Raw genomic sequence first — 17,207 nt, forward strand, 5'->3', positions numbered from 1 at the left:
GAGGGGCATGTGAAGTGGAAACAATGGGGTGGACATTTGAGAGGGCGAAAGCAGAACACAAAAAAGATAACACTTCCACTCTCATGCAGTGCTTAACAAAAAAAGGACAAATATATTCCATAAATGTGAGCAGTGGAAGGACACAAGTTTGCGATGCTCCAGTGGAGGGACCTAAGAGGAGGAAGGAAAGCTACCAACTAAGAAGCAAATAAATAAAAGTGACAATAAAGCCAACCAATGGTTATCAGTTGGTGGGCTGTAAGCCAGCTTTATGTTTTTGGTATGGTCTGTTAGAGGCTTTTGCCTTCAGAGCGCAAAAAGCTGCGGGATGGTGAGACCCAAAACTTGATATTGAGATAGTATGCTGCGAAACTGTCATTACAGTGAGCATGAGATGTGCATGTTATATGGAAATTCTCCATTCAGTGTTTAATTTTGAACATGGAGATACATAGTAGAATTGTAGAATGCTTTGTTGATTAAAGTATGTGGTTATTGTGTAAAAAAATAGAGTTTTTCAATACAATTCTCCACAATAAGTCATGCAATTGCAATGTAGAATTGATCATAATTAATATTCTTTGTGTGACTACAGCGCATGTGAAGGTTACAGCACATTATGTCTGTTATTTATGTCAATTGAAGTTTTTTTTTTAAAACCGATTTTATTTGTCATAGATCACATATATTGCGCAGCTCCGAGATCCGGAGTCTGCTGCACACATTAATGGAACCACAGTAGCATCTTAGACATTTATAGAAAAACAAAAACCACCCCCCCACTCCCTCCCCCCGTTTGCACAGTAGCTGCCACAGATTTACAATCCAATATTTTGAAAAGATAAGCCAAGACAACCAAGACACTCTATTCTCTACACCAATGATCCATATGTCATATCGTCGGGAGGGCGGTCCTCTCTGACGGCGGGTCCAAGTCCAGCCCGCGATAATCGGCCCACCTCTTCCAGATCTTAAAATGCTTACGAGGGCACCCCCTGGCGACGAACACAGGCTGCTCGAGTCCCATACAAAGGTCCATGCCATTCTTCCAGGCAGACAATGGTGGAGCCTGAGGCGCCTTCCAGGCTTTGGCAATGTCTCTTTTGGCCAGGGTAAGGCCCAACAATAACAGGTGACGCTTGTACCTATTACCCCCAATCCCATCCATCACGTGCAACAAAGCCAATTTCGGAGCGAGCGAGCTCCCATACCAACACTTCAGACAAGCAAGTGAATACCCCGTTCCAGAATCTATGCAAAGCCGAACACCCCCAGACAGAGTGCAGAAGAGTACCCTCCTCTGAGCCGCAGCGGAGACAATCGGGGAAGCTGATCATGCCTGCCTTCCATAAGCGTTCTCGGGTGAAGTATGTGCAATGCAAGTATTTAAACTGTATCAGTCGCAGGTGAGTGGAGATCGCCGCCCCCCTCGGGCTTGCCAGGGCCTCCGCCCAGTCCTCCTCTTCTAAGTTTCCCACATACCTCCCCCATGCTGTCCAGAGTCTGTGTAAGTCGGTGGAGCAGTGGTGGACCAATGTCTGGTAGATACGTGAAATTTTCTTATCCAGTAGTTCACCCATAAACAGTTTGGCCTCCAGCGGACTGAATTCTGGCAGGGGTCCTAGGTCCGTCAAGTATGGCATCAGTGCGTGCCTAAACTGGAGGTATTTAACAAATTGGGAACGAGGCATCCCAAATTCGTCTTGCAGATTCTGAAAGGACTTCAGGGAGCAGCCCAAAACCACATCCCCCAGGGAGTTACTCCCGATTGCGTCCCACCCCCGGGAGCCCTGCAAAGCATCCACGTGCGGCAGATGGCAGACGGCCATTGCGCCAGAGAGGAGTCTCTTGAGTAAGCACGTTCCACCACCCCATTCTGTTCAGACAAAAAGAATTACCTGCATGGCAGAGGGAAGGGACTTCCGCAGCGAAGCGGAGTGCAGTGGTGTATGTACGGACGCCGAGCCCATTAGGTGTCGCTCGACCGCGTTGGCCGGATCGCACCTATCGCCATACCACCATTCGTTGAGAACCAGCAAGTGCGCCGCCTGGTAGTAAGAGAGAACATCCGATGTGGCTAGCCCACCAGTATAGGAGGATAAAAAACACATTCATAACGCCACTCGCACGGTCCCCCCCTCCCACAGAAACCCACCCAGCGCCGAATTAACCTGCTGAAACCAACGGGGCGGAATCCAGTGTGGATGGTCCCATACCGGAGTAAGGTTGTGGTCCCGGGAAGCGGCCGCCTCCTCCGACAGGTATACTCCCAAGTATTTCATCCCTCCAGAGGCCAGCTAAGGGCCCGAGGCCCATGCTCCCACCCGCCGCTGTCCACCCAGTACCCACAATGTCGATTTACCCGGGTTCATATAGAGGCCCGAGGTTTCACCAATAAATTTGCAGAATACAAAGCAGCCGCGGCCCCGATTGCTCCAAATCAGTGAGGAAGAACAGGACATCGTCAGCATAGAGTGGTATTTTATCAGCGAGTACCGGTGACGACCGAACGCCCTTGAGCTGGGCGTCAATACGCACCCACGCCGCCAGGGGCTCCATGGTGAGCGCGAATAGGTAGGGGGAGAGGGGACAACCCTGTCTCGTGCCCCGCTGGACCCGGAAGGATCGAGAGACTGTGCCCCCCACTCATACAGACACTGTGAGATCAGTGTACAGCAGCTCTAAATACGCCATGAAGCACGGACCAAAATGAAGGCGTCGCAGCAGGGTGAACAGATATACCCAGCTCAGGGAATCGAAGGCTCTGTCTGTGTCTGCCAGAAACAGTGCTGCCTGTTCCCCCAACCTCCTCCGAGCCGATATCGCGATGTAAGCGCGCCTAATATTGTGCCGTGTCGCCCTGCGAGGCATAAACCCCGCCTGGTCGGGGTGGACCAAATCCGCTATGTGAGGCTTGAGCCTATTAGCCAAGGCTTTAGCAGGAACCTTGGCCTCGGTATTGAGTAGGGAGATAGGGCGGTAGGACGTGTGGCTCTCTGGGGTCTACCCGGCTTCAAAAAGACCACGACCTCCGCATGGCGCCAATCCGGGGGGAGCATACCCTCCCCACAAGCCTCCTCCACCACTGGGCGGAGATGCGGTCCCAACTGTACATAGAATCGCCTGAAGAATTCGCACGAAAAGCCGTTGGGGCCCGGAGCCTTACCGGGATTCAGCTCTCCCAGAGCGGCACCCAATTCGTCATCGGACAGGGGCCTATCTAATTGTTCTCGTATCTCGTCCGAGACCGACCGTGGGGGAAAATCATCTATGAACCGCTGGATGACCTCTTCTGCCAGGCCTTCTTGGGGCGCGTATAGCTCCTCATAATATGCCGTGAAACTCTCCGCGATGGCCGGGGGTTCAAGTATGGACACCCCATACGGATCCAATAATTGGGGCAACAGCTGGGCATGGAGTGTGCCCTGACATAAGCGGTGCAACATCTTGCTGGATTTGTCCCCCCACTGATACACCCGACTGCGAGTGGCCAACCAGGCCTGCCGTGCCTCCTCCATCAAAACCGCAGTTTACTGCTGCTGACCCAGCACGAGCTGTCGTCTGGCGGGTCCACCGCCCACTTCACGACCTCTTCGCTCCAGTGCTTCCAGGTCCGCCTCTCGCTGCACTAAGTGTCTCTGCCGCTCCCTACATGCCGCCCCACACCAGGAAATATCTACGCCCCGCAGCGTGGGTTTTAGAGCTTCCCAGAGGGTCATCGGGGATTCAATGGAGCCTAAATTGGAAGCCAAGTAATGATCTATTTCTTTGGTCATGTGCTCCCTGTAGTCGTCCTTCAGCAAGTGCCACCCTGACATGTGCCACCGAAATGTCTACCTGCCCGGGCCTATTCTGAACGTGAGGGCCACTGGTGAGTGGTCGGACAAGGCTCTCGGCAGAGTAGACGCCAATAGTATCCTGTGTGTCAGCCCCCTGGGAACAAAGATATAGTCCAACCTGGAGAATAAGTCAGGAACTGTGGAGAAGTAGGTGTATTCCCTATGTGGGCCATGCATGTATCTCCAGACATCAGTCCAATCGAGTCCCTTGGCAAGGGCATGTAGTTTGGTGGGAGGGCTAACCGCTCCGACAGTCGCCCCATTCCTCCATCTGTCACATCCCAGTTCCATCACGTCATTCCAGTCCCCTCCAACCACGAGAGGGTATCTGGGATGTCGCTCCAAAGGGACATCAGTTTCTCCACCAATGACCACTGTAGCGGTGGTGGAGCGTATACACTACCCAGGGTCACCCTATTTCCCCCCACCCTGCCCTGTGCAATGACATATCTACCCTGTGTATCCGTCCAGAGTTTTTCGTGTGTATATGAAACCCTGCGGTGTATGAGGATTGCAACCCCCCTGAAGCCCCTTGTGAAGCCCGAATGGAACACCTGATGGAACCCAAACCACTGCAGGCATAGCGCCTTCGTGCCGAGCAAATGGGTCTCCTGAAGCAGGAGTACATCCGTCCCGGCTCTTTTGGCAAATTGGAGAACCGCCCCCGTTTCACCTTATCCAACACCCCACGCACGTTCCAACTAAGTATGCGCAGGGATCCGAGGACTTCCCGCCCCCCCCCTCAGAAGTAGACATGATGGAATGATTTTACATAAGCTATGGGTGTCTCTGTGACTCAGCATGTAGACAATGTGGCTGACAGATCGCATCGAAACCTGTGCAATCAATCCCCCCAACCCCAAACCCCAACTCCAACCCCCCCTCCGCCCCCAACCCCGTACCTCACTAACATGGAAGCACCTGTCGCAGTCGGATCGTAGCCAAGTCCCCAACGGGGGAACAAGAACCACCCCCTCCAATGGATCCCCAATTGACAACCCACAACTATAGAACTTCACTCCCACCCACCCACTACTACTGAGTCAGGTTCCCAGCCCTAGAAACACTGGCCCACCTAGACATCTTTAATTACCATACATTTGGATCCGATCAGGAGTCCCATACATCATTTCACTCCCGGCTGCTGCTCCGGTGTCGGATCTCGCTGTCGAAGTGCAGAGCCAGAGCGCGAGCCGCGCCTAGACCTCGACCTCCTGTTACGTCTCTGCGGACTCCTGAGGCCATCGCGGGCCATGCTACTCGAGGAAGAGTCCGATTCTCTACCTGGGGGCGTGTTGACACGAAGTTTCACCGTTTCATCCGTCCATTTGAACACTTCCTCTGGAGAATCAAAGAACAGCGTGCGGGACTTGAAGATGACTCGCAGTCACGCCGGATAAAGCAGGGCATACTTAAGCTTGCGCCCCCGAAGGCGGGCCTTTGCCGCGAGAAAGGATTGTCGCTGCTGCTGCACCAAACGCGTATAGTCCAGGAAGATGAGAATAGTTGCATTGCCACACATGAGAGAGGCTTTACCCTCGCCTGTCGCAGGATGGTGTCACGATCTGAGTAATTAAGGAATTTGGGGATGATCGGCCGCGGGCACGCCCCAGGGGGGGGCTTCTGCATCAGGGCTCTGTGGGCCCGCTCCACCACAAAGCAATGGGAAAGCACGTCCGGGGGGAGCCAGCCCTCCAGCCACTGAGTAAGAAAACTCTCCGCATTGTCCCCTTCGCAGCCCTCCGGAAATCCCACATAGGTTGTTCCGCCGAGCCCGCCCTTCGGCATGCTCGACCCGCATGGCCAAGCCCTTTTGGATTTTTTCCATATCTGCGACCTTCTTTTTGAGAATGGACACGTCGTCTTCCACCTCTGATATGCGGGTCTCCGTGCCCGTGATGCGCTCCACTGCGTTCCTCAGGTCCTGGCGGAGCAGCATAACATCCGATCCTACCGCCCCTATATTAGCATCCAACATGTCTCTAGATTGGGTTATGGCCGCCAGCAGTGCCGCATTGTCCGGTGCCTGGTTCTGCGACCCCGTAACCCCGGCCGCGTGGCTCACCTCTGTGAATTTGTCAATGGTCCCCTGCTTGGTGTGGCCGCCGCCAGCACGATCTCGCGTCATTGTTGCGTGGTCGGTTCTCCCCGGTGATGGTACTCCTTGCCCCGGAGATAGTCACTACCAGCCACTCGGAAAATCAGACAGATCGGCCGGTGCACCAAGTGACCCCCTCCAACAGTCTCCAGGCGACCCATGTGCAGCGCCGTGGGTCACAGGGGGCAGACTCTCAGTCTCCACCGTGTTGGGACTGTGCGTTTATGCCTCGCTCCGTCAATATCAACCCGGGTAAGGTACGGCCCCAGCCGCAGGCCACAGGGCACACGCAAGAGGGATGTGTCCGACAGGCCCAGGGCGCAGTCCCAATGCACCTTCGTTCAAGCACTGCTCGTCCGACCTCAGCCACCACCACCGAGGCCCGATCTGGCCTCCGAGCCTCTCATCCACAGTAGAGAGCAGCCGACTAGAAAGTACGAACGGGGGGGGAGGGAAGATCAACGCACCTCGCCGCCCCACACAGGCCCTATCAGCTCAGCACTCTGCTCCCGGGTCTGGGCCCGTCCGCCCCACCAGGCCCCTCACCTCAGGCCGCCGCCTCCCCAGACCGCGCCGGGCAGAATCAGCCAGTCCAGCCGATCTGCCACATCCAATGTCCACCGGAGGGTCTCCAGCACCACGCTACTGTCGAGGGGCACGCTCCGCCGGGCGAGGGTGCAGCGGGCCCCCACCTCCAACACCTTTCCAGGATGATTAGTGTGCCTTAAAATGGCGGCGGCTCCCGCTGGCCGCCTCAGGGTGTAGCACTGCTCGGTGCCCCTAAGGCGCGACCCCGACCGCACGTCCGCTGCTCCAGCGACGCCTCTCCGCAGACCGCCAGGCCAGTGGGGGGGTCCACTCAGCCCCGGGGCACCTGATCGAGTCGCGCCCCCTCCGCGCCGGCCTCACCTCCTCACTTGCGCGACAGCCCCCCGCCGGATCGGCAGGGAAATACAGGTCCCGGCTCACTCGCCACCGACTCCCTGTAGGCCGCTCCGCTCCACCAGGCTGTAGCTCGCCCCCCGGAGCCGGTATCCAGCCTCTGCCACCACCGGATGATGCCCCCGGGACCGGCGATATCAGGAGAAGGAACAGCGTCCCTTTGGATGTCTAGGGCCAGGATAGGTGCGCAGGATGTTGGTCGGCTGGTCGGATCTCTCGCTCTACACGACTGCCATCGTTGCCGGCTAAGCCACGCCCATGTCATTTGAAGTTTTGATATTTTTTAAAGATAGATCTTTGCACTTTGGGATTTGAAATGATCAACATATGTGAATTGTGGGGAAACAGATCCATGAATAGCAGATTTGTTTGGTAATTTTCCTTTAAATAGTGTAGGAGTTTGGAAATGAGTGCCTTAAGGACAAAACACTTACTGGTCTGCTGCTTTGATTCTGTCAATAATTTTAATAATTGTTTGGTAGAAAGATAACTAAATCTAGATATTTTTAACATTCACGGCACATGCAACCTTTATGTTATACACATTGCCTTCTTAGGCCAACAGAAATTTGGAACCTCGCTGCCAAAGTTGGATTGATAATATATTGAGCGCTTGACGACCAAAAGTGGCAACTATTTCAAATCTCAATATATATGATAGAGCAAATATGAGGCATATGGGCCATTGATTGTGAAAAATAGAATTGAACATCCCTAGGAGGGTTTGCTACAGTTACATGAAAGGGGATATCACCAAATTATATAGTAAATATAGTGTTTGCGGAAAAAGCATTGTGGGCTTAAAAAGAATTGCAGACAACATTTACAAACCTTAATCCAGTTTCAAAAATAATTTTATAAATGTTTGTTAAAACGACTCTTGCGAGTTTAGTTATGTCTTTTTCACTAAATGGTATTCATTAGCTATTGCCCCTATATTGATTCTTCCATTTGTTTGCACATTTCCTCTTGTAATTAATCCTTTAATCATCAGATTGCCACAGGTTTGGTTTTCTGCAGCTGTGACTTTGTGAGGGTCACCTTCAATATCTCACAGCAAACGAAATAAAAACCCTAATTAAAATTACCACTGTAGGAAAATTGGCCCTCTTTGCAGGGTCACCAAAAATGTTATGCCTTTTGCTAGACCCTATATTTGTGCTGGATGTAGAGCTCGGTGCACTTTACCCCTGCTAAGCAGGGATAATGTGCATGTTCCCCCCCCTTTAAACAAGGTGAAATTGGCATACCGCAAATTGACATATTTAACTTATAGGCCCCTAGTATTTAGTACACAGACCGTATACCCAGGGCCTGTAAGTTAAATGTTGTTAGTGGACTGCAGCAACCATTGTGCCACCAAACTCAGTGAGAGTGCAACCATTTCAGCAGACCTACCATTAGTAGCATGACTGTGCAGTTTTAAAACTACAAAATCAGTATGTCAAAATGGCCCCTTTTGACAGGTCTAAACCTTCATTTTAAATATTTAGAAGTCACCCCCTATGTAGGCCCATAAGGACCCGTGCATGGTACTTAATTGTAGGACATGTAGGAATTTAATGTTAAATATGTCCTGACTCCAAAAGTTATTTTCACTGCGTCAAGGCTGGCTGTTCCATAGGAAAACACTGGGTTACATTATTATATTTAATAATTCTAATTTCAGTGAGGGAACAGCTATCAAAATAATTCAACAACTATTTTAATTGTTAATTGAAAAAACAAATCAATGTTGAAGTCAGATTCCTTAAGAATTATTTAGGAAAATATACTTTTAGAAATGTACCTTTTCCCTGCCTGGAATTAGTATTTGAATAAGTGTAATGGGTGTAAAATGCCTCCCAGAAGCAAGCAATAGGTCGACCTGAATGGGCAGAGATAACCCCTATGAACCTGGCACTGAGTAGAAAACGTTTTAAAGTTACTATAAGTATAGAATTGGGTACTGGAAGGACACCCTTCCAGTACAAAACTGTTGGACCTGGCCCTTTTTGCAGGGTCATCCCATAAACTTTTTGCTTTTCTCCAGTATTTTTTCTGACCTGCTTTTGTTGGTTTTATGACTCTGGGCACTTTACTACTGTTGTGCTCTCTCTGGTAAACTTGGTAAGATTGAACTACATCTGTTTGGCATATTTAATTTACCTGTAAGTCCCTTGTAAAGTGGTGTCCCATATACCCAGGGCCTGTAAATTAAATGATACTAGTGGGCCTGCAGCACTGCTTGCACCACCCACAGAAGTAGCTTTTCAAAGCTGTCCCAGGCCTCTGCTGGTGTAGAGCTTGCCTGCTCAGTTTACTGCCCCAGTGACGTGACATTTAAAGTGTTTGCTACATCTGAATTGCCCCGTTTACTACATATAAGTCACCCGCGAGTTAGGCCCTAGCTAGCCCTATGGGCAGGGTGCTGTGTAGTTAAAAGGTAGGATATGTGACTTAACTGTGTGGCATGTCCAGGCAGTGACAAGCAGCCTAATTGGTTTCTCATTGCTGTGAGGCTGCCCTCTCATAGGTTTGCATTGAGAATTCCCTGATATGTACTTTAGTGGTAATTACTGATAAGAGAGGGGTAGCGTGACCATGTTTGGTATGCTTGGAATAGTAGTAATAAGGCCTGCTTATTGGTGAAAGCTAATTTGATATTACTATTTTAGAACTGCCACTTTTGGAAGTGGGTATTTTTGTGTGCTTATGACTCTTTGTGCCCTGCCTGGATGTGTATTTACCGTCTGGTTCAGACTGACAGGCGAGGGGGATGTGCATTCGTTCTAGATGGTCAAAAGGGGAGTTGAGGTGTGTACTGCCTTTCCTTGGTGACACAGCACTGGACTGAATAGACCTTGGCTGTATTTAAAGTGGTGAAAGGAGTTGCACCTGGAACCTGAATAGGGCTGTGCTTGACTTTCACAATACTGTCTCCGCCGCCCTGTATTGTGTCTGGGGCCAGGGCTTGGGATGTGACTAGGGGTGTTGTGCACTTCTGAAAAGGGTTTGAAGTGCTCCCAGAACAAAGAGTTTTGCACTATAAGTACAGGGGCTGTGGTCCCATGTTTTTAGACGCTGCGTAGACTTGTAACCAGATGCTGCTGGTTCTGTATGCTGCCCCAGAGGATTGCTGTGCTGCCAGGGAACCGCCATCTGGACTTTGCCTTGTTGTGCTGGCCTGAGCAGGCTTCCTGCTCGGGCCCCCAGTTTTCTCAAGGGGCTTGTGAGCTCAACCTTCCCCTCATGTTTTATTATGGGCTTTCGAAGACACAGGGGGAAACCCCCCACATTAACTGGGTCACGGCCATGAGACTCTCAGTCCGACCACTGTGAAACATGTGGGACAGCACTGTGCCTTTACCCTCAGCGTAGTATGGGCTGGTCGCTGGCTGTCTGTTAGGTCAGCGCATGGTTGATCATCGTGAATTAGAGCTCGACGGGAAGGAAGAGAGACAGTGCTCCCGTTTTTGCACCCAGGTCGTGTGTGCGTTGGCGCCGCAGAACCAGAGGATTCTGTTGAGGCTAGGGTGAGGAGTCGCAATGCAGGCCAGAGAAAGGATCTCTTGTCGGCCCCACCTAGAGCGAGACGGGTGCATAGGAGAAAGGGGGTCATTTGCCTGTGTCAGTCAGGAAGGCTGCGCTGGAAAGAGAAGATGCAATTCAGCCCCCTTGCAGGTTGCCGTGGCAACCAGAGAACCGCCACGGAGTCCCTCCCAGCCGCACCAAGTGTCTCAGGCAAGTCCAAGTTGGGGGCAGGATACCCCATGGCCATCAGCTGTACTGCAATGTCGCAGGCAGCTCCATTGGACCCCCGGGTGTACCGGCACAATGAAGTCGTGGGAACCAGCCTTTTGGTAGTGGAGTTCCCCTGCCGTGCGTGGTCAGTGCAGGTGCCTTCCCCCTTTTGTTTAGCACATACCTACTGGCATGGAAGCAAGATTGGCTGGACGGGGTGGAGCTCGAAGGAGGCCCCCGATTCAATGTGAAGGTTTGTGCTGCATATACATAGACGGAACATATTGCATTCCCTGTATTAGGAGTGCAGGGGTCTTGGCGCCTTATAACATGTATTGGTAATTTGTGTGCATTATGTAACTACTGCCAGTTATGCCACGATGTGATGATGCATATTATTGTAGTAGTTTATATGCTCAGTTCTAGGCTGTAGTGGTGATAGTGGTGATTTATGTTCCCTTACATACTGCAGTTCATGTTCACAGTCATTTGCACAGTAATGGTGTCTCTCCTGGGGTGATTAGAACACGTGTAACTTATAAGTAATTACTTGATTGCACTATCTATACTGCTGTGACCATTGCCTAGTGGCACAGTGATTTTATGATTTATGTGATGTCATGACAAGTGCCTAGTGGCACAGTGATTTTTGTGATTGTGGCCTAATGTGTTTTATGAACAATACACAGGATATTTTTATATAACCTTGTGTGGAGTTTCTTTGTGGTGTGCCTAGTGTGTCACTGGTGTGTGTGTGTGTGTGTGTGTTGCTCAAATGCTTTACACATTGCCTTTGGTGTAAGCCTGACTGCTCTGCCAAACTACCGAGGGGGTGAGCAGGGGTTATCTTAGGTGTGTAACTCCCTTGCCCTGACTAGAATGGTGGGTTCTGCCTGGCTTAGGTGCATACCCTATCCAACCAGAAACCCCATTTCTAACGAAACACCTATACTAAATGCACGCACACACTATGGTTCAAAGATATGTGTGTGGTGCTCAGCAGCTTAATTGTGAGCTGGCACTTGGGAGACAGGAATAGAGCGCCATATCTCTAGAGATATGGAGCTGTCCTGCTCTCTCCTTTTCACGCAATGCAGTGCAGTATTTTTGATTGCTGTTCTGCTTTGCATGAGAATTTGGTAAAAAGAACCCCACAGTCAGTTATTGTCTATTTCTTGCAAAAGCTCACATTGAAATGATCAATCAGCAGCTTGATGTAGGCTTGACATTTGTCATAATTACTTAATGACTTTCAGTGTAGGCGGCTTCCATTTATTGCCCTTATCTCTTTTGTTATTTCTTCTGCAGGAAAGGTTGAGGAAAAAGTCTGTCCAAAAAACTGGATATCCAGTTACATCTGGCCAAACACATATAACCTTTACTGCCCTTAAAAACTGTGAGTACAATACTCCCTTTACAAAAAACTACTTTTAAACATAATTTTCAAAGTACTTTAACAGAGTTTACACTAGACAATCATAGAGAAGTTCCAGGATGAAGGAAGTAGTCTTGTGTCAATTAGACTTCCTAGCTCCTTAGATAAATATAACATAAAAGAATTGTCTGATGTACCAAATAATATTTAATAGACCAGGAGATCACCAATGAATGAGTTGATATGAATGGCTTATTTCCACACCAACCAGGCATTTCAAAACACAATAATCCCCAAATGATACTAGATATATCCAACATGTGAACTCCTTTGCCTACAAAGAATGTTTATGTTTCTGACATTTGGTGGAAATCACATGGTTTGGCTGTGTTGCAGAAGAGAACAGATTGTGAGAGTAATAGATCTTTTTGCGATTTTTTCTGAACATTGAGTTACATGAATTTTAATGACAAGATTCTAAATATTGTCCTGATCATGAGAACGATCAGTTCCATGCTGTGCCCAGTAAAATAAGTTTTATAAAATGATTACATTATGTTTTCCTAAACCTAGCATTTACTTTAATATCTTCATTCCATTGTAGGTTTGCCGAGCTAGGACCACCCACTGTTGGCGTTCGATCCAGTCGAGAATATGGAGGCTGCAAACAAACGGATAACCATTAATATTGGAGGGGTCAGGTTTGAAACATATTCTAGCACACTCCAGAAATTGCCTGGAACTAAGCTAGCCAATCTCACTGAACCTCACTCCTACAGCACCAGTGAGTTTGACTCAAAACTCAACGAGTTCTTCTTTGATAGAAATGCCAAAATCTTTGCCTGTGTCCTGGAATATTATCGCACAGGCCATCTTCATGTCTCAGGGGAAGTATGTAGGTCTGTCTTGGTTGAAGAGCTGGCCTTTTGGGAGATAAACGATACTCAGCTGGCACGTTGCTGTTGGCTAAAGCTAAACAGCAAGGAATGGAGCCTGGAAGATTTTGACACCTGGGATGAAAGCCATCAAGCTGATGGAACAGGGCTCATCACTCCAACGGGAAGAACAGACTACAGCTGGAAAGCAAGATGGCAGCCAAAGATCTGGGCACTCTTCCAATCACCATATTCTTCTGTAGCTGCAATGGTGAGGCCACTTCTATTTCTATAATGAGAGCTGAATACAAACAGCATCTTGTAGTCTTTTATAATACTATGCCTAGGATGTGGACTTAGAGTGAGGCCTCCTTTGAATAATGTTATATTCTTGGTAGGTGAATTCAGAAGATGTTAATGTTAATACTTAGTATATTGGTATATTGGACACCTCCCCTGCCACTAGTCTCACATATAGAATGACACCCTTCTGTTCATACCACTCTTACACTGTTGGGATCTTAGCAAAGAGTAATTTTCTCTTGTAGTTTAAATGTTCATCCTACCACACCTGTTAGCGGAAAAAGCAGTGATGATCTGCGGCATGGTAAGTACTGTTGGTTTAAGAATCTACCTAAGGTATATTGCTAAGGACAAGGAAAACAAGTTCTAAATACGGAAATCAAGAAGGCGGTATGTGAAAGTAATTTGATATTGGAAAGCTATGCAGTTTGAAAGGAGGAATTATGGGGGTTGGCTCAAAATCAGACATTGGTAAAGTGGAAAAAAATGAGGGAATGTTTTGGTTACGCTCTTCGCAGTGCTGACTAAACCGTTTCATTGTACCCTGAGATTACTACACCACTTGTGTGATATATATTTTCATAAAAAACAAACCCAAATACGTGAGTATTGACACAACTTACGAATTAACGAGCTGATCAACAGGTTTCTATATTTTCGTTGGAATAACTTGTAAACTATAGTCTCAACAGTCTAGAGCTCCACTGGTAGTATATTCAGTTCTCATTTATATCAAAGCAAGAATGACAAATGAATTGATTAGAAACCAAAATATGTATTCTCTCTCTCTGAAGTTGATTGTGTTTGGAGGAGTGATTCCTGTACCTGCAATCGACTCCTGCTGTCCTGGAAATCCCTTGTGTGTGATTGAGCCATGAGCGTACCTCAAAGGACTGGGTGCGATATTGACCAACATTTCACGCAGCGCAGCAAGCCACGGTGCCGCGGTGCGCTGTGGAAAGGGAGAGGGAAGGAATGTGCCACATTTCACATTATACAGCGCAATCCTGCTCTCTACCTGCAGTGGCACTCAAACTCCTATCTAGTGCCAACGCAAGAACCCTTGTCCACACACACTCTGCTTCATCTACTATAGCAGGTTTAAGAAGAGGGCCACGATCACCTATATATGCATTCCTTCAGGTGCTTGAGTAAAGATTTTTTTTTTATTTGTCTCTGTATCAAAATGAAGGAAAACTGTTTCTACGCCCCATACATTGTCCCACAAGATGCCTGACATTACACCTTTGAGATTTTACAAGAAGTCACGTTTATGTACAAGGGCGTCATTTCAAAGACTGGATGATGTGCAAAATCATCTATGCAAGTGACCAGATTGTTAAATAGTCTTCTTAAATTTATTTTTCACCAGATTGGGGCTAGGATCTATAAAATGTAGACAAAAGGTTGAACTAAAGGAGATAACTCCACCCAATAGTGTTTCCTTATGTGCAATTCTGGAAAATGAGCTCTGTCTGTGCTCTAAATGGCAGCAGACTGTAGTTTCTTCCAGGCTTCTCCTTGGCAGTGTATGATAATGAATGCGAACGGCACCCATTAGAAAAATTATAGACATGTTTCTTCTTCTTTAAAGAAGTCTACCATCCCAACCATATTGACCCCAGTGCAACAGAGGTACACATCCTCAGGAGCGTTTCTCTTCAGTGACTCACCTTCAAAGTCGATGTCCGATTTGATGGTGAAATCACGTTTGAAGATATCAGGCACTAGAGGACATGTCTACTGGGAAAGACCATGGTAATGGCTTCCCAACTGAACTTTATATAATTAACATCAGAGCTCCCTGAGTTTCTATTAAGTTTATATTGTGTCTGACACAGTCAGATTGCTAGATGAAGACTTTATCAAGGCAATTTTCTCTCTTGGCAAGGTCCCCTTGTACACCTGGAACTATATGTATATATTGCTCATAAACACAGAGATTAAGAAACTGGCAGAAATCCTGGTAAAGTGTCTCAGAACGTGTACCTAGTAGGTCATTAACAGAGTGTGTGTGGACAAGGGCTCTTAAATTAAGAGCCCTTGTCCACACACACTCTGCTGCATATCCCATAGCAGGTTAAAGATTTTTTTCCCCAGAGTTTTATATAGCACGAACTTGACCCGAATCGGGTATCAGAGCGATATACATAGCACCAGCAGTTGCATTACATGAGGACACATTCTTTTTTATTAGGCACAGGGAGATTAAGTGATTTCAGCGTCATTGCCGAGACTCAAACCCAGTTCCCTAGATTCGAGGTTGACCGCCCTAACCCTTAGGCCAACTCCTCTCCCCAATGGCTCTAAGAGAGATGGTGGGTGTCTTTCTTGGTACTGAAGAAAGCATCAGCCATGCCAAATGAGACTATTTATTTTGTATGCAGGATATAGATGTCATTAGTGATATTTATCAACTAATGTAATGGCGTAATTGTTAGGTAATCAAATGTATTCTTTTATTAACAATGAATAATATTTTAAATAAGACTTACCTTTTTATGCAGCATTGTAAAATGCGATCCCTGAACTGAAGTAAAATAGACAAGCAGTACTGTAACCAGTAACCAGTAAGTGTATTTCAATGTTTCTTCTACATATAGGGCTGCTTCAGTGTCAGAGTCACAACAGTTGCGCAATAATAAGACCACACATCATCTAAAGTTTAAAGGTCACAGTGTATTGCAGTAACATGTATCACCATACTTTCAATTAGGAATTCTTGTTCTGACTGGTTTTTTTCCAATTGATGTTTCACTTTCATTAGTTTCCCTAGCCAACTGTTTTCTTGTTTCTGCTCTGGCTCACAGTGTTTTCAGGGAGTTTCTGCAGCCCTTACCTCTAGTGAGTTTTTTGTTCTTGGAATCTCTCAGGGCATCGGCTCTTACGTAGTCTGATAGTGTGTTCAAACTTTCTCTTATCTGCTCTTTTCACAACAAATTTTCTCACTTGAAATTGTCCTTTAGATTTCTCTTTGACTTTTCAGCTTGATTTTCAACTTGAGTTTTGACTTGTTCTTCACCAGTTACAAAAGAAACTTCTCTCTTCCTGGATACACGCTGCAAACTCTACTTGGATTGTCACTCAGACTGTTACTTTGTTCAGCAGTCTGTCCATTTGGATCACCAGCTTCTGCCTCTTGCACTGCTTCTACTGCTCAAGCTCTCTTTGAATGAGCAATATGGATACATTGAGGCCCCCCGCACACCTGACTGCACTATTAGAGTTAGGATAACCTGATGAATGCTACTCCACCTTTCAACCAAGCAGTCTTTGCGGACGTGTTTACAAATGAGAATCCAGTCCTCTGCATTCAAGGAGAGACAGGGTGCGTCTCTTATGTTCTGCGACTACATCCCTCTGGGGGGAATACAGATTTTACCTTACCAGCCAGACCTTTGCAAAAATCCAGAATTATATCATAAGTTATTGAAATTAATGCAGCTGAAGGTACATGTTCAAGTCTCATTGCTCTAACCATGAGGATCTCATGCTGAGACAAACCTGTCTCTTATTTGGACTACCTCTCTTATTCATCAACACAAGAGGAAGTGTATGAGGCCACTGCAGACCGGTCTTGGTACACGCCATTGACAGTTTGTTCTTGAGGGTACCATTAGTTCCCTCCACCACTCCAGAGAAATGTGGTCGATAACTGCAGTGGAATTTTTGCTTGATCTCAAAAGCTGTACACATTATTTGAAGCACCTCAATCTTAAAGTGAGTGGTACAATCAGTTTCAACAGACATTGGGAGGCCAAAACGTTCTATCAACTACCTCAATAACAATTTCGCTACTGTAAGGGGTTTTTATGCTCTCCTAGTGGAAAATGCCTCAACCCATTTAGAGAGCAAACAGGCTACTCTCGAAAATCTGAAACTGACATTGTTTTACTTGTCCGGCTGTTAGTGTGATTGAATTATTGTGTGCTTGTCTTTTTTAAACTTACTTTGCTGCTATCACATCGGAATCACGGGTACTTGTTATTTTTAAAATTTATATCGCAAATTGAGTTGAGGCTCTTTTAAATTGTGGGGAGTTGCGGGGACTG

The 17,207-nt window shown here is 47.5% G+C and overlaps 1 protein-coding gene across 7 annotated transcripts in view; it reads left to right on the plus strand.

The window, feature by feature from the left end:
- The window catches only part of LOC144800222 (voltage-gated potassium channel KCNC1-like), a 139,470-nt gene that overhangs the window by 69,710 nt on the left and 52,553 nt on the right, over positions 1 to 17,207 (plus strand). For 4 of the 7 annotated variants that reach the window (XM_078671665.1, XM_078671668.1, XM_078671663.1 and 1 more), the window contains one exon: positions 12,582 to 13,123. In XM_078671665.1, coding sequence (XP_078527791.1) covers positions 12,632 to 13,123 — 492 coding nt within the window. In that variant the 5' untranslated portion in view covers positions 12,582 to 12,631. Of the gene's footprint in view, positions 1 to 11,910; positions 11,999 to 12,581; positions 13,124 to 17,207 lie in introns of all 7 variants that reach the window. The other 3 variants (XM_078671664.1, XM_078671667.1, XM_078671662.1) reach the window with 1 other exon arrangement.

Source organism: Lissotriton helveticus, chromosome 1_2 (genome assembly GCF_964261635.1).
Source record: "Lissotriton helveticus chromosome 1_2, aLisHel1.1, whole genome shotgun sequence".
NCBI classification, from domain to species: Eukaryota; Metazoa; Chordata; class Amphibia; order Caudata; family Salamandridae; genus Lissotriton; species Lissotriton helveticus.